Genomic DNA, 20,261 nt, shown 5'->3' with positions numbered 1-20,261 from the left:
ATTGTGTGTATGGGGGGGTGGGGGGTTATACTATACTCATGAAATAGAGGGTTCAAAACGTCTTGTATTTAATATGATACATCTGGCTTTATAGAGCTACAGCGAAATGTCCTCTTTTTGTTCTCAACTTCGAAGTGTCCTTTTAGTTTGTGATGAAGGAAAATGCTGGACTGATATAAATTTAATATTTCCTTAAGAGCTCAATTAACAGTTTACACAACTTTTAACTTCTAACTCTGGGAACATTGACACTTAACTGAGTCATTTTCTAGAGCTATTTTTAGAAACGTGGAAAACAGAAGAGATATTGTAAGACTCAAGTAGCGTAAAAATCCCTCCAGACATAATTTAGGCCCTAAACTGCTACCAGTCATGGGATGCATCCTTAAGACTGTTTCTTTATTATTTATTCATGAAAATACGGGTGATTGTAACACAATATTACATAAAAACTATTTATAAAACATATGGCCACATTTAAATAATAATAATAATAATAATAATAAATACATTTCCATTTATTTTTTTCTACGTTTCAATTTCTCAACTCTTCGCTTACGTAATGTATGACGCTGTTTTACGTATTGAGTGACGGCAGACGTGACCAATAGCAGATCGGATAGCTCTCCTCAGGATTCTGGACCAATCATAATTCTCGTCTACCCTCGCCTCAACAGTCTGAGGGTCTTTTGATTGGCTAACAGTCTGGGTGGGATGGAGCCACCTAGCAGAGGGAAGAACGAGGAAGAGGACCGACCGTCTGTCATTTGGAAATCTCACGGTAACATCGACAACTGACTGACTACAATGCCTGAGTAAGTTCTTTGCTCCCCTTTCACAGTGTAGTAGGACAAAACTGTAGTGATATATATATTTAGTGGCTTTCTAGGCTTTTTCATTTGAGCATATAAAGATTAGCTTGTTTGCTAGTAAGTGTCGCAAGTGCATGTGAGATGAGATTTAAGGAAATTCACTTCCTTGACACTTTACATGTACACTGCACTGCATTGCATTTTATTTGGCGAATATTTTCTTTTTCTGTTGTGATGCGACTCTGTCAAATAGTCAATAAATGGTTTTCTTTTCAGTCATATAGGACCATGTTATTATGTCCGTGTATTTTTCTCACAGAGCAGACATCGCACTCATTGGTTTGGCTGTCATGGGCCAGAACATCATCATGAACATGAACGACCATGGCTTTGTCGTAAGTTATTAGCAAGTTTTTTATATATTTTTTTTAACGCACCATACATGCTTATTATATTGTAAGAGCTAGCAAAAGTGTTCACAATCATTATTTAAGTAGAAGAACAGATATAAAAAAAGACTGTTAAAATAAATTAGAAGTACTTGATTAAACTTTTTAAATAAGTAAACAGATACAGTGTCTGAAAAGTTTTTGACTACAAAAGCACAAAGTAATATACAATACAGTTTTGATAACCTGGCACAAAGAAAAAAAGTACCAAAAAACCTTTTTAACAAAATAAGGAGTAGAAAGTACAGATATGTAAAGAAAAATACATACTCGAGTACAAATAGCTAAAAAATCAACTGATGTACAGTAATGAATATTTCCCACCAGTGGAATTCACATGATTTCTGATCCTGATCCTGATGTGTGTTGAATAGGTGTGTGCCTACAACCGCACCGTGTCCAAGGTGCATGACTTCCTGCAGAATGAGGCAAAAGGCTCCAAGGTGATCGGCGGCGAGTCACTCGAGGACATGGTGTCCAAGCTGAAGAAGCCCAGGAGGATCATCCTGCTCGTCAAGGCCGGGCAGGCCGTGGACGACTTCATCGACAAGCTGGTTGGTCTCTGCAATATTTTAACTCATTCACTGCCATAAATTCATTTAACTATTTCTTTTTTCCACTTTTGTTAACAAGATAATGAAAACTTTGAAAAAAAAAATTTAATTGTAAATTTTGAACACACATAACATTTGTGATTAATCGTGAGTTAACTAGTGAAGTAGTGCAATTAATTACAATTAAAAATTTTAATCGCCTGACGCCCCTAATTAAAAACAAATTATTTTCTTTTTTAATCTTAAAAAAAAAAAACTAGTGAAGTCATGCAATTAATTACAACTAAACATTTTAATCGCCTGACGCCCCTAATTTAAAAAAAAATCATAAAAAAAAAATAAATCTTTTTTTTAACTAGTGAAGTCATGCAATTAATTACAATTAAAAAATTTAATTGCCTGACGCCCCTAATTTTTAAAGTATTTTTTCATTTTCTTTTTTTAATAAAAATTAACTAGTGAAGTCATTATTTTTTCCTTTTTTTAAAAAAAAAAAAAGAAGGAAATTGTAATCCCCTGACACCCCTAATTTTTAATAATCTTTCTTTATTTTATCTTTTTTAAAATAAAATAAAATAAAAGATTATTACAAATTAGTGGCATCAGGCGATTACATTTTTTAATCGTAATTAATCGCATGACTTTACTAGTTAACTCACGATTAATCACAAATTTTACATCTGTTCTAAATGTACAATCTTTTTTCTCTCTATGTTTTCATACTCTTTTTAACAAAAGTGGAAAAAAATGTTAAACTAATAGAGATAGTTCAAAAGAATTTTTGACATCTATAGCCGTCAATGGCAGTGAATGAGTTAACAGTGCCTGAACACTGCTTATTGATGACTTTGTTGTGTTTTTGTCCTCCGTCAGGTTCCCCTCCTTGAGGCTGGAGATATCATCATCGACGGAGGCAACTCTGAATACACAGACACGACGGTAAGGAGATGAACGTGACGTTGTCCTGAATGTTCAACGGAGGATTTTTTGGGTGAGCGCTTCTGTGCTTTTTGTGTCTCATAGCGGCGCTGTAAGAGTCTGAAAGAGAAGGGCTTGCTGTTTGTGGGCAGCGGAGTCAGCGGCGGCGAGGAGGGGGCACGCTACGGACCCTCACTCATGCCGGGAGGACATCCAGAGGCCTGGTGAGATGTTGAGATTATGAATGTTTGTAGTTTGTCACAAGAAGGCGCACGCAGTCACCGCCTTTTTCATTTCAGAGTTTTTTTTCTTCTAAGGCTAAGATTGTGTTTTTTTAAATATTTGCTTGCCGCTCTTCCTTTTGAAAGGCCTCACATCAAAGACATCTTCCAGAGCATCGCCGCCAAGGTGGGAACAGGAGAGCCGTGCTGTGATTGGGTGAGTGTCTCCGGCAGACTTTGGGGACGTATGCCAGCTCCTTCGCCGTGACGCAACGCAATCTTCCCCTGCGCAGGTGGGAGACGAGGGCGCGGGTCATTTTGTCAAAATGGTCCACAACGGCATCGAGTATGGCGACATGCAGCTGATTTGTGAGGCTTATCACCTGATGAAGGACGTGCTTGGGATGGACCACGACGAGATGGCCAAGGTGAGCTTTCCGCATGTGGTCGCCTCCGGTTGACCGTAACCGCCCCGTTTTGCTTTTCAACCTGCCAGGCTTTCGACAACTGGAACAAGACCGAGTTGGACTCGTTTCTGATTGAGATCACCGCCAACATTCTCAAGTACAGAGACGCGGACGGCACGCATCTGTTGCCCAAGATCCGCGACAGCGCGGGGCAGAAAGGCACTGGGAAGTGGACCGCCATCTCAGCCCTGGACTACGGCACTCCTGTCACTTTGATCGGTAAGGAAGTGGATCGTTTCCATTTTCTTTCAGCTGCTGAGTCATCGTCAGATGTGCCGTGTCACACCTGTTTCAACAAGCAGTCCAAAAAAAACAGGAAGCTGCACACTGAACAAAAAAAACACTCTAAAAAAACTCTACACACACAGAATGTATTCAGATAGAAGAAGATAAGCTGAAATGAATCCGAAATAGGTCGGCATTCACTTGCGATGCGACTTCTGGAATCGCAGGCTGAGGTCGACAACTCGTGAAAACAAACAGTGGTTCTCGCTCGCGTTGCGTCGCTGGCTGACTTCAGAGGATGTTAGTTAGTGAGCCATGCTTGATTCGTGTTGGCCCTTAAGAAGATTGAAGGCTTTTCTAGCAATCTGCTCATCTCAGGTGACATAAGGGGGGATTTGTCTGACTTCCATCTGACTCATGGCGTCGTTCATGAACAGCCAAGTTCCTCCGTGGAGGTCAGGAAGCACAATGAACGAGGTGTTGAGGATTTACATTAGGGATGTGTAACAATTATTTTAATAATCCATTAATCAGTTGATTTCTCAATTAATCAATACATTTAAAATAATAATAATAATATATATATATATATATTAGGGGTGTGTGAAAATACAGCGCGCAATTCTCAAATCAATTCAATATGCGACTGAATCGATTTTTAAACATGAAGTTTGTTTTTTATAATATTCAACAAAATGTCTTAGGGTTAGGATTCACACATTAAGCATGGAAGAATGTAATATTAATGCAACATTAAGCCTTAATATTTTATTTCAGTGCTGTTCAAACATGAAACAGACTGCAACCTGATTGGTAAATGCAGTGGCTCATTTATAAGCCTGAAGTTTCAGATAAATAAATACATTTTCATACAAATTTTACAGAGTACATGTACAAGTTTACTGATTAGTATTTTCTAAAATAGAGTAAGAAAAAAAATCGCAATAATCAATTTATAGATTCGTATCGGGATTAATCGAATCGTGACCTATGAATACGAATCGAATCGCCAGGTACTAGGCAATTCACACCCCTAATAAATAAATATATATATATATATATATATATATATATATATATATATATATATATATATATATATATATATATATATATATATATATATATATATATATATATATATATATATCTTCGGTTACTGGTCTGTAACATCTTGAAAAAGGCAAAATTGCTGCTGCGGAGAACTACATAATAGACTTAATAATACTACTTAATAGATTATCAAAATAATCATCAATTACTGTAATTTGATAATCGACCAGTTGTTGATTTATGTTGTTGCACCTCTAACTGGTATGTATTAATGAGTGCACCCCAACCGATTTGTTCGAAAACATTAGCTTTCACAAGCCATACTTTTGATGACATTCCGTACTGCAAAACGGCAGTGAAGCTCGACATCCAGAAATGCGAGCTTCACATCCTCGTGTGTGATTTGGAAAAAGAGAGAGCATCAGTACAACAATGGCTTACTGTGTGAAAGCTGAGCTGATGGTCAACATGCGGCTGCAGTGTGCGCGGGGGAGGGGGGGGGGTGCTTTTTGCCCTGCTGGTGTCAACATTCCTCGCTTTGATCATTCGGTGTACGCAGGCTGGACATTTCTGTACACTTCAATGCATTTGCAGGCTGTCTATGGAGTTTCTCCTCAATGTCACACTTAAAAAGCTCAAGTGCAAAAACTTGCTGTCACTTCCTGTTGATCATCCAACGTGAAATCTACCAGATCGGAACTTAGTGTTGCACTTCACTATCAATTTGATCAACCAGTAAATAAAATAACAAAAGTAGCCCCAAATCTGCTGTTAGTAGGGCTTGGTATCGATTCTAATTTCCTCAGTCGATTCGATTTCAATTCACAAGAGTTCAGTTTGATTCGATGTTTCCCAATTTGATTCACTAATTTCAATCCAATATCGATGAATCAATAAGCATCGATTCTTCTTAAATGTTAAGGACATGATTAAAAAAAAAAACACACAAATATGAAATTCCAAATTCGTTCCTCTTAATATGAGAATTTGTGTAGGATAACTCTTTGTGCTGGCTGTGCACTTTTTCTTTTGCAGGTCTTAGGGCGCGTTTTGTTGCAGCATCAAAGCGACTTCAACCGCTTTTTGTTGGGCGCAAGTCATTTGAAATTGAATTGCGGCACACATATTGTGCTTCCTCAATAACCTGTTTTGTAAGTTGACGGGAAACGGAATGAACTTCCTCGCCCTGACTCCGCCTCCTCCTGTTTGCGTTCCCATCTTCTCAGGAGAGGCCGTCTTCGCCCGATGTCTGTCTTCCCTGAAGGACGAGAGGGTGGAGGCCAGCCGCAGCCTCACGGGGCCGGCGGGGGTCAAGTTCAGTGGTGACAAGGCCACCTTCTTGGAGGACATTAGGAAGGTACCATACGCCAAGCACGACGCACACAAATCCATTCCCGGCAAAATAATTGCCGTCGTGGTCCTAATTCTTCTCCGCGATCTAACCAAGTGTTGCGTTTGCAGGCGCTCTACGCCTCCAAGATCATCTCCTACGCGCAAGGCTTCATGTTGCTTCGTCAGGCCGCCAAAGAATTCGGCTGGTCCCTCAACTACGGCGCCATCGCTCTCATGTGGAGAGGAGGCTGCATCATCCGCAGGTACGTGCGGGTACGAGAAATGCGCTTGACCCCCCAACCTCGCTTCCTCCTTAAGTCGTGCGTTCGCTTCCCTTCAGCGTGTTCCTCGGGAAAATCAAGGAGGCGTTCGACAGGGACGCCGAGCTGCAGAGTTTGTTGCTGGACTCTTTCTTCAGTGACGCTGTGCAGGATTGTCAGGTACAAGGAAGCGTCATGCTGAAATCTGCATTGACAAAGACGCACTTTTGGCGCTGACGCAATTTCCTCTTTTGCGGTGAAGCAACTTTGACATTGTGTTGTCATCTTTTGAAATCAAAACACAGAAAGCCTGTTCAACCGTTCACCTGACTGGCGAACGTCTCAAGACAAAATGCACTAAATACTTTTAGTTTAGCAAAACATCTGCCATAGCTAATCAAATTCTGTAATAAATATCAAATTTCATTAAACAAGCTAGTAAATACCAACATGATAAAAAGCATATCCAGTCCAATAAAAATGGACCTCTTTCGAACCCTCGCCTCCTGTTTGCAGGTCAAAGCTCCGCGGCGCTACCCACTGAGCCACAGTGGACTTACAAAAATTGACGTCTTTAGCCATCAATGGCGGCGAATGAGTTAACTTAGTTTGCTAGCACCACAGATAGGAAGTAGTTATGACCATATATGGTCCTATAGGAGCATACTGTAGCATTGATTTTGCTTCACAAGCTAACAACAACACACCAGACCTGAACCCTCTTCCCGGTCACGCATAATACGTTCTCTGGAACTAGAACCTCGTCTCAGGACAAAACACTTAGGACTAGTTCCTTCTCTTAAGTCTAAAACCAGTTGTCCGGACTAGAATGTTCTCTGAGGATAAGAATCTTCTCTGGAGACTTGTAGCATCTCAAGACTAGAACTTTTTCTAGAACCTTCTGGACTACAATGTTCATTGTGGATAAGAAACTTTCCTTGGAACGAGAACCTCCAAAAACCTCTAATGACAAGAACCCTTTCAAGAACTCAAACTGAGGATTAGAACCTTGGAACAAGAAACCCTGACTTGGTGCTAGACTGTTCTTTCCAGTAAAATTTCGACTTCCAGAAGAGAGTGTAGATATTTTGGACTTTCTTGTTTGGAGTGAAGATTGTTTGATTGAAGATGTGGTTTAGGTGCTGAACAGCAAACACTAGGGGTGGGAATCTTTGAATGTATCACGATTCGATTCCGATTTTTGGGTCTGCGATTCAAATCAGAATCGATTTTTGATTCAAAATTATTTGTTTGACATTTGATTTTTGCTTCAATCTATAGATGTGCAAGGAATTGTAATGATCTACTCCAGTCTGACTCGCTAATGCTAATTAGCGCGCTACTCGCGCCACTTTTATCACTCACACTGCAAAAAAACAACTTTTATTGGAATAACTTGATCGTGACTTGTTCCTGGCTACAACTTAACAGTGTATTAGACCGCATGGAACCACACTGCCCCTAAGTGGCCAAATCGGGTACAACATGAACAGCGCTCCAAATAAAGGCACACACAGACAAAGGCAAGACAGTATAAAATAGTTTAAATAAAATCGATTCTGAATCATACTAAATGAGAATCTATTTTTTTTTGGGTGGGGGCACGATCCCAGCTTTTAAAATTCAGGTCCGAGCCCGCAATGTCACTGAGATTTCTCACTTGATGTTTAGGAGTCGTGGCGTCGAGCGGTCAGCACGGGCGTCCAGCATGGCATCCCCATGCCTTGCTTCACCACCGCTCTGTCCTTCTACGACGGCTACAGGCACGAGATGCTGCCTGCCAACCTTCTCCAGGTAACATCTCTGCACTCACAGTAGACCACATTGAATTTGTTATTTGCATGCAAACCCATGACCCTAATGGGGGCAAGCCCTATAGAAAATGGATGGATGGGTCAATAAGAGCTGAAAGGCCTTGGCTGGCGTAGGTCCGTGCCCTGTGTCAGTCCTGTTTTGTTGTTTGTGTTCAGGCCCAGCGAGATTACTTTGGGGCTCACACGTACGAGCTGCTGACCCAGCCGGGCCGTTTTATCCACACCAACTGGACGGGCCACGGTGGAAATGTCTCGTCTTCCTCCTACAACGCGTAGCGAGGACAACGGCAAACACACACATCAAGTGCAAAAGAGGGACATGTTACACATTCCGCCAGTTTAACCGCAACATTTTAACTCGTAAACTCAGATCAGCAGCGTGTTGTGGCGCTTCTTATATTTCCAAAAGTCGAATCGTAGAATACGTGTCGCTACACAGTCAGACATAGGCCCCCGTCCGCGGTGTTAACACTGGATTTAAGCTGAAGCGTTGCTTTGTACTGTACTAGGCTAAATAAAGATTTCAATCCCTTTATAATTAGCTTGTATGCTCCTTACTCACAGGATTCACGCGTGTTTGTGTGTAGTTCTAAATGAGGGGACAACTAATGACCCGCTGCACTTCTCACAGTTGTAAATATACAGTTCATACAAGGAGTCCCACTGGTATACCTGCCTTCAGTGCCTAGACAAAAGTTTTTACAGAAAATGCAGCTTCCAACATTTTGGGGGCGACAAACTATCACCTTTAGTTTTTAAAACATGTAAAGGACAATACATAAAAGGCAGACAGCAGTGGTTGAAAGGACAGTAAAATTACAATACAAGAAATGGTCCCCATTTTTTTGGGGTGGGTGGGACACAACTGTCATGGCTGCTCGAAAAGGATTTGCTTATTCAAATCAGAAGCAGCTTCTTCTATGAGCCCAGATTTGAACATCTGTGGAAGGATGGAGAAGACACTCTTCAAAGCAGAGACAACTGGAGCAGTTTGCGCACGAGGTTTGTCAAAAATAACTGCTGGCAGGTGCGCAAGTCTCATTGACAGACAGATCGCTTGATTGCAGTGATTGTCTCTAAAGGTTATGCAACAAATTGTTAAGTTATGAGTACTATCATTTTTGTCCAAGCCTATTTCATTTAACAATTTAAAAAGGAATGGCTGATTTTGATTTTCTACAAATATATTTTTTATTGCTTTTCTTAACTAATTTCAGTGATCATTGTGGGTTGTGATGCATTACCAAAAATAACGCCCACGTGCGCAAACTTGCTCATTTGAAACCCCAACAGGTGCATACCCAAGTCTCGCGGTTGTCCGCTAGGTGTCGCCAATGCTGCAGTTTCCTTCCCCCAAACTAGGGCTCTGCTTATTTGCTTTGTCTTTTAAGACTTGACATTAGACGTCCACAAATTTCACACGTAAATAGCAATCAATGCACATTTTTTAACGTAGGAATGCGCTAGTTATGCGGAACAAGAAACGATTAAATAAAGCAAGTTATTAAATGTGTGAATTTTAATCTGGAAGGGGAACATTTCCATCTCGAAACTTTTGCAAACTAACATCAAGCAATCCATTTGAAATTGACAAGGACTTTTACAAAGCAGTAGCATGAAGCAACTCAAGACTCTAGTCACTAGCAATAAATGCGAGTAGGCATCAAAATAAATGATGCAATGGAAGCGGACCGGCTCAGAATAAACTGAGCTCAAAATATCAACATAAATCCACTTTTTTAACTCCAAGGACAGACTACGGTGATCAACTCAAAATCTTTTATTTTGCCACAAGACTAAATGATGTCCGTTGTCCATATGATCCTTGACACTCAGCTTGTGTGCACCAAATCGTACTTTACAATGAAACAAAGAAAGAAAAACAGACGACTTCCTGTTAAAAGTAGACCGGACAGGTTTCGGAAGAGGTCAGTGTAACTTGGGGCCAACTAAACATGGGAGGGTCCAAGGTTCCTCGCGGGCGGGATGAAGATGATGATCATCCTTTCCTGGATTTAAGGCATTCATGTGGAAATTCCAATGTGGCTTCTCTCGCGGTCTTCAAGTCCCACCCGTGAGCGACTCCTGGTTCCGATGTTCCGTGTCCGAGGGCCCCTATACATGTGAATTAAAGCGTTGGCAGTTCAATTACTAGACCGAGGGAAAGAAGTCATTGTGAAGAATACATCATACCTAGTCAAATTCTCCTTTTATTTTATTTTCAATCCACAAAACAAAGGAGGGGAAAGAAAACCATCATTCAAAACTCAAACTTTCCATAAAGCCATATTCAAACATTTGCCATGTCAGCACACTTCCAAACGCTCAAACAGCAGCAAACTAATTTCCACACATGGAGGGTTGCGAGGTCAACACAGAAAAGAAAAGCACGCAAGCAGACACACGATCCACATTGAATCGGACATCAAGAGGAAAGCTTTGGAAGGATCCAAATAGTCTTAGCACTTGGACTGTGTTGTCAAATGACTACTTGGGCTGCGAAATGATGTCCTCGGGCTGACACACGCACACTCGTACAAAGCCACAGCTTCGTCCAACTCTCGCAGGCATTTGTCACTTGTCCCGTCCAAAAACGAAAAAATACGAAAAACCAGGCAGTCTCTGCTCACTCGTGCTTTCGTTCACGTTGCACTCGTTCGCTCGCTCGCTCGCTCCACACCAAATCCCACTCATCGATCTCAGACAAGAAGTCCACGACAAAGGGAGAGGAATGAGAAGGTGACACCCACCGTGGAGCACAGTAAATGCAGAGTGAAGCTTGTGTGGTGTTGATGGCAAAGCGTTTACACGTGATACTGAGATCTGTAGAACATTGCCGCCAGTGAGGCGCTTCCTCCCGGGAGCGTGCGAAACAGTTGGTTAACTGCAGGAGAGACGGCCGGCAAGGCGTTTCCATCAGGTCAGGTCAGGTCAGGTCAGGAGAAAACACCAAAAAAAACTAAAGAAATAGAAATGCACTGCACACACAAGACAAGGATCGGGACTGGCGGTCTGGTGGTACTCGCGCGCGCTAACAAACGCCGCCGCATGCACGTCACTTTCGGAAAAGCAGCTAACTCAAAGACTCAAAACAAGTGTCACACATTTGCACTCGTTAACACAAAAGGCAGTGTTGTTTTTTTTCGTTTTTTTTTTTTTATGTAGTATTACTTTATAGTACTTACCCAGAAAAACCTAGGCCAGGGCCGGGCCACTTTCTGTACAGTCTCCAAGGGCCACGCTAAACGGAGCAAAACCTCCAACTAAACGCTTCTCTTAATTTGACGGCGGGACCCGAGTCCTGGCCTAGGACGCCGCCGCGACCGCCGCCTACGTAGCTACATGCCCCAGTTGGAAGACTTGGTCTCCATGGAGGCTCCAAAGCCCGAGCTGAAGCCGCTGCCCGAGGCCGAGTTGCCGGCGGGCCAGCCCAAGCTGGCCGTGGTGGGGCTGCTGTAACTGGTGCTGGTGGAGCCGTACGTCTGATCGCGGGTGGTGGCGGTGGTGCCGCCCGCCGCCGTGGTCATCCCCTGCTGGTTGGCCAGCATGCCCATCATGCCCCAGCTGCTCTGCAGCGCCGCCTGAGCGGCCGCCACCATTGCCGGGTTGAGGCCCAGGGCGCTGAAGTTGACCCCGCCCTTCCCCCCACCACCACCGCCCGCGCCCAGCCCGCCGCGACTCGCGCCGTACGCCTGACTGAAGCCGCCAGCCCCAAAGCGCCCTCTCTCCATCATTTGCCTACTGTTGTTGTGTTTGGGCTCGGCATTGGAGATGTGCACGCTGACGCCCTTGATGATCAGGTCCTCCCCGCACAGGGCTTGGGCCACCTGCCGGCACAAGAGCAGCGGCGGCGTCACGACGGCCTATCCAAAGAAGCCGGCCGGGCGAACGGGCCTACCTGGTCGTCGGCAAATGTGACAAAGGCGAACGCCCGGAAAGGCTTGGGGATGAAGACGTCCGTGACTTCTCCGTACTGCATGAAGTACTGCCGCAGCTCATCGGGGGTCATGTCCTCCGTGCAGCGGCCCACAAAGATTTTACGGCTCCGCATGGGCTCGTCGGGGAAAGCCTGAGCGGCAAATACACAAACGTCACTCGCTTGCTCGCTTCAGTGGCAAAACGTAAACAAGTGTCCGTCCATTCACAAGCACAAAACGTGAACACAAAAGTGTTACCACTACCTTGGAATTCGGGAGCTTGCAGTCGCACCATCGTCCGTCTATCATGTGCCTCTGAGAAATCACTTTCACCTGCGTTTCATATTCAGTGAAACGCACAAAGCCAAATCCTTTGGAGTTGCCCGTGTTTGCATCCCTCTTGATCTGGGCGGGAAACAAAATTGCTCCGTGGTTACATTTGGTCTAAATCAGAATTCAATACAGAGCAAAAGTCTTAGGCTGACTACTGATGTCAGAATTTTTTTTTACAACTGAAAGGAATATTAACGTGGGAGTTTCCACCTGACGGCTTGTTGACAGACGGAGGCCTCTTAACGACATCCAAAAGAATGATACCATTTGGCTTTGCCACACAACTTGGGCTAGTGCAATCTCGAACAAGTGAAACATCTTAAGAGCAGTCCAATTGTGATCAATTCAATGCCCTGAGAATGAACCCGAATATGCACAACTGCACGCTTAAACTGTCACTCAAGCGAACTGTGAAGTGCAATTAAAATTGTGGAATGGCGACATTCATGTTTGTCGGATAGCAGGGGACTTCCTGGTTGGTGGACAATAACAAGCTGGCATTATGATGCCGCCGGGTGAACACAACCGTTACTGCCATAGCAACTGAAGCAGTAAACACATTTCTGTCTCCGCTCATTTGGCTAAAACGTAATTGGCTCTTTTGAGGAAATGGGTTTTGCATTTTTTGATCGTGCGCTACTGTTGCTTCCCCAACACAACTTTGTGGCTTTAAGACCTTGCCATCAAGTAGGATGAGCTCCACTACCTGCACCATGATGACCTCGCCAAAGGTGGTGAAATATTCTTTCAGGTCTTGTTCTGTGGTCTTCCACGGCAGGCCGAGGACAATAAGGTCTGATGTCTTCTGATAGCCCCGTTTGACTTTCACGGCAGAGGCGGCGTCTATTTCCTCCATCTTTCTTTTGTTATCTGCGGAAGAAGAAAGACGAGTTGCTTTGAGGATGACCACACGGGAAGGAAATGTCTGCTTGGTGGATCAATAACTGTGCAGTTAAGACACACCTGCAATGTACATGCAAAAATGCTCAGGAGAAATGAACTTGTACAACCATGTGTAATTAAAAATGATACTACCGTTTTCAAAGTCTATTTTTCTAAGCTTTTCTTTATTGTTCTTCACTTCTATAAGAGGGATGCCAAATTCCAAGCCCAAAGGGACAAGTGACAACAGTATAAGACAACTTATATTAGCAATTGACTGATGTTGTGGTTCTAGAGCAGTAATTCCCAAGCAGTGCGCCGCGGCACTACTTATACTTACTTTTTAAAATGTTTCAATTAACTTTGTAAGAGATATTGCGGACCGTGAACTCTCCGCACCTTCTGTTTTTGTAACATTTTGGTCTATCTGTAGTAAGAGGAGATCAAATCTCTCAGTAATTGGTACCAAAAAGATTTGTTGCTGCCTGTACCGCTAAATGCCAGTGCGTCTTCTGCTTTCATTTAGCGATGCACGATACTGCTATTTTTCATCGATACCGATAAACCACTCATTTAGAAAGTGCCAATGTCGATAGCCGATAAGTATGCCGATAATTGTTTGCAAAATTAACTTGAATACAAACGTACTTTCAAGTCCTACTAGAAGTCTAACATGTACAAATAAATTGGAACATTGTGTAAAGCACCATCCAGCTGAATTTGATTGATATTTCTGCTTCAAATACAACCGGTTACTCATTTTGAGCTTGCCAAAAGACATGTTTTAAAAATGCAACAAAAAACTGGGAGGGTAACATTTTGGGGAGACACAGTAAAAAAAAAAAAAAAAAACACATACTGGCGCCATGATGCATCTTTTAGTAACACGAAGTTGCGTGCATTATGATGTCACAAATATGAGACACTACCATAGGAGAGGGGAGGTTGGGCATAACTCAACAGATGGACCAACGTAGCTATCGGCTAATTTCTTTATTATCTGGTATATCTGTGTGACGTCAAAGTGGTTGATAATTGTCGATAATTATCGGCCACCGATATTATCGTGCATCCATACTTTCATTATTTTGCCGTGAACGGCTCTGACGGTCAATCGCTGTATGCGGTCTCGTCAAAATGGAGACACCTCACGAGTGTTTAGCATTGTGGTTAGCATCGCAAAGTCTCGTCAACTACAAAAAAAACTGGCTTACTTCCACTCGCCGTGACGCCAATCATCAGCAGCAAACCTGTATATTTAAGAAACTCCTGAAACCATCATTTTGCTCTTAATGCCATGAATCAATTGCCTCGTAAATGAAATGTTGAGTAGGCTGATAATGCCGATAACAGCCTATATTTTGTGATGAAACAAATCGCAAACTTTGTAAAAAGATAAAGTTGTGGCCGTTAGGGTAATGTCAGTAAATGACTGCTTCGGGAAATGCTTCAGATTGTTCTGCGAGGTTTGAACCCCTCAAGCAGTGGCTCCATTCAAAATGAGTGTTTTTTTTGTTTTGTTTTTAAAGGGACAGCAACGTGAAAAATCAACTGTTTGGAGCTTATAGCCATGTTAAAATGCTAATTCCTCACCAAAAACATCACCAAAGTGGTGTTTTCGTCCATTCGCCCCTCTATGAGAAATTCTAGGTCATTCTGCTCTCCAAGCACCAGCCCCTCCCAACCTGAGAAAACGAGCCGTTGGCACTTTTTGACGTCATTAGGTGCATATCCACCCCTGCAACGCCTCTGCGAACTAAACACACGCCCACTTTCTCTGAGATAATGACAAATGGAGCCTAGTTTATCAGTAAACATTCTGTCCATATGAATTCAAAGCAATCAATTATCCTTCACATTTGCAAAGCCAAAGTGCAATGAAATGACAATTGGTCGTCTTGAAATCCCAGGTCTGGCTGATACTTGTGTAAACTACAAGTAAAACCTTTCCTCTCTCTCTTCTTCCCTCTCCTCTCCTTCCCCTCGATTTCTTGCGGCAAGGAGCAGTTTTGTTTCAAATGTTTATCGAAACATCCAACAGCAGACTGCAGCCAGCTCGCCGGGGGCGCGGCAAGCACACGGGGAGAGGCGGGGTTTTGCTGAACTGGGCGTTTTACTTCCGCATTAGAAAACTAACCAGCAAAACACCTTAATATTTTATTTAAAATTAGATGACCGTGATGTCAAAGATAAGATTAAATCATTATATGCCTATTAGTTAACTGAGGAAGGGATTTAAATAGAGTCACGGCCAGCTCATCGTTTGGACAAAGATATTGCATTTTTATAGCAGCGTAGCCTGTTTAACTTAGCAAGATAAGTTGGAGTGTAGAGAAACCGAGCGTCATCTGGCACTGTGTGAATATACGATCGCTACTGGAAATCCTTGAAATACGATCCGTGTTTGGAGTGTAGTTGGCAGAGCTGACAGCTGGCAAAATCTGTTTAGTCACATTAAGTTTTTTTTTTTTTTAAATGTAAATTTCCCCATTTATTTTATTTAACAGCGCGCGTTTGTGTTCCAATGAAATGTTGTACAATAGGGGTATTAGAAAAAAACGGTTCGGCAATATATCGCGATATTACAGCGCGCAATTCTCGAATCGATCCGCTATGCGGCCAAATCTTTTTAAACATAAATTTTTATGGGAATATTCAACAAAACGTCTTTGGGTTAGGATTCACACATTAAGCATGGAAGAATGTTATATTAACTCTTTGACTGCCAAAAACGTTAAATAACGTTTAGTAAAATCCTATGGAGGAGTGCCAAAGACGTTAAAAGACGTTTGTTTCAAAACAGAGGTGAAACTAACCATTTTCTATTGTTGATTACTGAAAAACGGAATAAGGTAGAAACAAACTTTTTTTTTCTGATGAAAGATGAGAGTCCAATCTTTCATTTGGTAGTATGTGTGTTTCCATAGTCCAAACACATAATTTTCTGTGGACCTTGAAAGATCAGTCAAAATGCTTAAATCGGCTGGCACCCACGGCATCCCTTATCTGAAAACGTCTGGCAGTCAAAGAGTTAATGCAACATTAAGCCTTAATATTTTATTTCAGCGCTGTTCAAGACATGAAACAGACTGCAACCCGTTTGTTAAATGCAGTGGCTCAGTTATAAGACTTAAGTTTCAGATAAATAAATACATTTTCATACAAATCTTACAGTGTGCATGTACAAGTTTACTGATTAGTATTTTCTAAATTTGAGTAAAAAAATAAATAAATCGCAATAATCAATTTATAGATTTGTATCGGGATTAATCGGTATCAAATCGTGACCTATGAATCATGATAAGAATCGAAAGGTGCTAGGCAATTCACACCCCTACTGTACAATAGCAACACCTCATTGGGAAGCAAAAAACGTACACACATCAAACAGTCTAAATTGTTATGTCAACAAAATTATTGGTGATACTTCACTTAAAACAGACGTGAAAATCCTTTATGCAGCGCACATAGTATGGTTATGATACAATTGTGTCATTACTGGAGGTAGTTTCATGAAGCTTCAAGAAGGGAATATTTTCTCGAACCAATTGGCTAGGGCCACAAGACGAAAACCGTAGATGTAAATAAAACCCAGCCATGTGTTGGAAAAGCGCAGTCACAATAATTTGATGCATGTATGACGCAAGTTATTAAGAAGTGAACTTGCATTTCCTACATCAAGGCCTTTTATAAATGAAACCCAAGTACCGTTACCTTTGGGGTAGTTGACCACGTAGACCAGGTTTCCCCAGTCGCTCTCTGGCGCATGCAGGACGCCTTCCACAAGCCGAACTCCACGCATACACTGGGACTCGGGGTTTCTGTAGCGGAGCCCGCACGCCCCTGGAAACTGGGCCGCAACCGACGACAGTAGAACCGTGCCGTCGTCCTCCGAGGGGATCTCCATCGGCTCCTCGTTCTCATCTTCCGCCACCCGAATGTACAACTCGGACATGTTCTCTGAAAGGCCGGTAGCCAGCTTGAAGCCTATTGGTGCTACCTCGCTACGAGGGAGCTAAACACGCAAAAGGATGCGCTCGGGTTCGCTGCTCAAATGTGCTTCCCCCGAAGCAAGTTGAAACTACCGAACGTCGACACTCGTACAACTGTGACTGCTCAAACGTTTGATTTTATTGAGCTGAGGGGCACGAAAGGCGTCACTTATCTCCTTTGTCGACGACAAACAAGTTAGCTAGCTAGCTACCGAAGCTAGCAAACTCGAGAGGGCTTGAGAAATTAATGAGGGTCCAATCTAGCTGTGGACTCGCAGTCAACGGATACAAATGCAGTATTCTTACTCACGATCTTGCGGTTGAATTAGTATGCGAAGAGTAGAAATGCAATTTCGAAACACGACGGTGGAATTGAAGTATAAGCTTTGCTACGCACAATACACGCGCCACCGGCTAGCTAACAAAATGGCTGCTATGGCTGACGTCATCCTAATGACTTCACTGGAATTTTACATGGATGCCAACCACAGACATAGATCTAAATGCCGCGGTAGGTTGGCACTATACGGCGTTATCGTCGCCATGTTGGATGTGGTGGCTAAATCGAATGATGTTAAGAATCCTCGTTGCTTCAAGTGTACGAGACGTCTTACACTACAGTCAGCTCTCGTGGAATTAATACTAAACATTGGCTTTGTATTGTAGCCTACGTATTGGGGCATTATAACACTATTTCCCAATTGTTAATTGCTGACCCTGAGGCTAATATGAGGTCCCGTCTGTACTATACATGAAAATAAGTAAACTATAAACGTAAGTGTTCTTTGGTCCAAAAACCCAATCCACACAATCTACAGTACATGGTAGGATTTTGTTATTCCAAACACAGATTAAACTAGAAAATGCAATTTCTGGAGAAATTGTGTGTGAAGGCTGTAAGGCTTAATGAAAACCTGTGGAATAGATGGAAGCGCTCATGGCGTCAATTGGTGGAATATATTCAGGTTGGAATGAAGTGAATGGGATGAAAAATGTGGAAGTAAATGGGAAATGTAGAATCTCCTATTAAGAATGAGTGGGGAAAAGTAGGGTACAAAATGGGGAATTGTGGGTAAGGCCCGAATCCTGGGAATGAAAAAAATAAAAGCGCCTACGGCATGAATATTAGGAATAGTTTGAAATTGGAACGAAGTGAATGGGATGAAAAATGTGGAAGTAAATGTGAAATGTAGAATCTCCCATTAAGAATGAATGGGGAAAAATAGGGTACAAAATCATGAATTGTGGGTAGGGCGTGAATATTTGGAATAAGAAAAATACACCATAGAATGTCGTGAATATTTGGAATAAGAAAAATACACCATAGAATGTCGTGAATTTTTGGAATATGTTAAAATTGGAATGAGGAGAATCGGATGAATTATGTGGAAGTAGATAGATGCCGAAAAAGTGGAATGTTTGAAGTATAGGAATAACAGCAGCCTTCACACAAAAGATATTCATATTTCGTTATTATTATTATTACATGCCAGTGCTGCACCTCTTGAGCTGGTAGGCCGGGAGCCAGGCCCACTCCTCAGGATGTTTTTTGTTACCTTTTTTTTGACTATTGTTTCCTGTTATCTCATACCTTGGGCCATCTCAAGTTGATAGGGACCACCCCCAACTCGGGGCCATTTGGTCACAGGGGCCAAAAAACACCCTTTTTGGGAAAAGCTTTTGGCAAAATTGTGTAATTGCAAATGGCGAGATACAGCAACTGCATACATTGTCAGAAAGCTCTCAAATTTAGCATGGTGTATCCTGACACACGGGGGAACAATCAGGAAAATAATCATGGATTTATTCAATTCTCAGATATCTCCCTCAAAATACCCTAAAAGACAAAAAAATAAGAAGTCTCTCTGCAAATTACTATCAAAAGTGATTCATTTAAAAAAAAAATTGTGCATCTCACTACCTCAAATGTATATTAAAAACTTCCCACATTTATAACCTTCAATTTAAGTCCAAGATGAGCTTTCTATCTGGAGTATTAGAGGAGCTATGACCAAAATACTCCACTGTACTCTAAATCGGAAAAAAACTGAAAATTCTAGAATTATCATTCCAAATGGGATTACGCTTTATTTCTGCATCGAAATAAAACCGTAAACAATATTTGAAACATGGGTTATGTAGTACTGTACTATCTGAAGTGAATTACATAAAAAGTGAATAATGTTATGCACCCAGGTGGATCAAGGTATCGAGGCGCAACATTAAACATGATCACACAAAATCCGGCAACCAAATAGGAGATTTAAAAAAGATCAAGATCCTGACAAGGAATAAAAATGATTTGGGAACATTTCTTAACAATAGATTAACATTCTGTGTAGCCAAATTGAGAAATAGTAGAGTGCAGCTTAGCCATAAAATTAAACTATGATTAAATATAATTGGATTTTAATCATCTTCTTCTTCCTCTTCCTGATCATCATCCATATTTGTATGGATTTCATCAGAAGCTAAATCATCTTCATCTGTTTCCTCTTCTGCCAAGACATCAGCAAGGGCTTCGGGGATGACGCCACCCTCAAACCATAGTGGTTCGAACTTGCCAGTCTTCCGTTCATGTAAAATCCATGGTTGAGAAGGGATGGGATCTCTGGGTAGTGCTCATGAGCCCTCTTCCAGACACATACCTGGAAGTTGACTCTTCTTATGAGTTGGAAGGTGCTGGAAGGGTCTCTGTTGATCACTTCACCTTCCCACCTTACAAGGGGGTCCTCTTCCAGCACATAAAAAGAGTCAACTTCCAGTTACAGCGGCTTGAAAAAGTATACATCCCTCTTGAGTTTTACATTTTGGCACGGTACAACCACAAACAAAAACATTTCATTGAAATTTTGGGTGAAAGTTAGTTTTTTCCAATTGCTGAAACACAATTTAGCAAGCAAGGCTGTTTTTATTTATTTATTTATTTTTTAATCAAAACGCTTAACACAATTGACAAAACCACACACCCAAACTGCAAAATCCCTCTCATATCCTGCAAAATGAAGCACTGCAACCTATATTACATATAG

The 20,261-nt window shown here is 41.9% G+C and overlaps 2 protein-coding genes across 8 annotated transcripts; one reads left to right on the top strand and one right to left on the bottom strand.

Moving 5' to 3' along the window:
- The first annotated feature begins 702 nt into the window (after window positions 1-702).
- Window positions 703-8,643, top strand: pgd (phosphogluconate dehydrogenase). The gene is made up of 13 exons (XM_077542830.1): window positions 703-815; window positions 1,132-1,207; window positions 1,636-1,815; window positions 2,689-2,754; window positions 2,839-2,957; window positions 3,102-3,171; window positions 3,248-3,382; window positions 3,451-3,640; window positions 5,926-6,056; window positions 6,161-6,294; window positions 6,372-6,471; window positions 7,963-8,085; window positions 8,262-8,643. The coding sequence occupies exons 1-13, from the start codon at window positions 808-810 to the stop codon at window positions 8,379-8,381; spliced, it is 1,452 nt and encodes a 483-aa protein (XP_077398956.1). The 5' UTR covers window positions 703-807; the 3' UTR covers window positions 8,382-8,643.
- A 1,227-nt stretch (window positions 8,644-9,870) lies between these two features.
- On the bottom strand, window positions 9,871-17,674 carry tardbpa (TAR DNA binding protein a). Of its 7 annotated transcripts, none has more exons than XR_013288185.1 (7): window positions 16,952-17,674; window positions 13,062-13,225; window positions 12,284-12,427; window positions 12,004-12,174; window positions 11,848-11,932; window positions 10,856-10,989; window positions 9,871-10,220 (listed from the first exon to the last, which is right to left on the bottom strand). XR_013288185.1 is itself a non-coding variant. In XM_077542873.1 (6 exons), exons 1-6 carry the CDS (start codon window positions 17,190-17,192, stop codon window positions 10,910-10,912), a joined length of 885 nt encoding a protein of 294 aa, XP_077398999.1. In that variant the 5' UTR covers window positions 17,193-17,674; the 3' UTR covers window positions 10,298-10,909. The 7 variants fall into 7 exon arrangements, 3 of the variants coding, with proteins under 3 accessions (XP_077398999.1, XP_077398970.1, XP_077398986.1); XR_013288186.1 differs by having other exon boundaries at window positions 12,287-12,427; XR_013288182.1 differs by having other exon boundaries at window positions 10,856-11,932.
- Between the last annotated feature and the right edge of the window lie 2,587 nt (window positions 17,675-20,261).

This window comes from Vanacampus margaritifer, chromosome 1, assembly GCF_051991255.1.
Source record: "Vanacampus margaritifer isolate UIUO_Vmar chromosome 1, RoL_Vmar_1.0, whole genome shotgun sequence".
NCBI lineage: Eukaryota > Metazoa > Chordata > Actinopteri > Syngnathiformes > Syngnathidae > Vanacampus > Vanacampus margaritifer.
The sequence above is the reverse complement of the archived record's forward strand: the minus strand, read 5'-3'. Positions and strand labels throughout refer to the sequence as shown.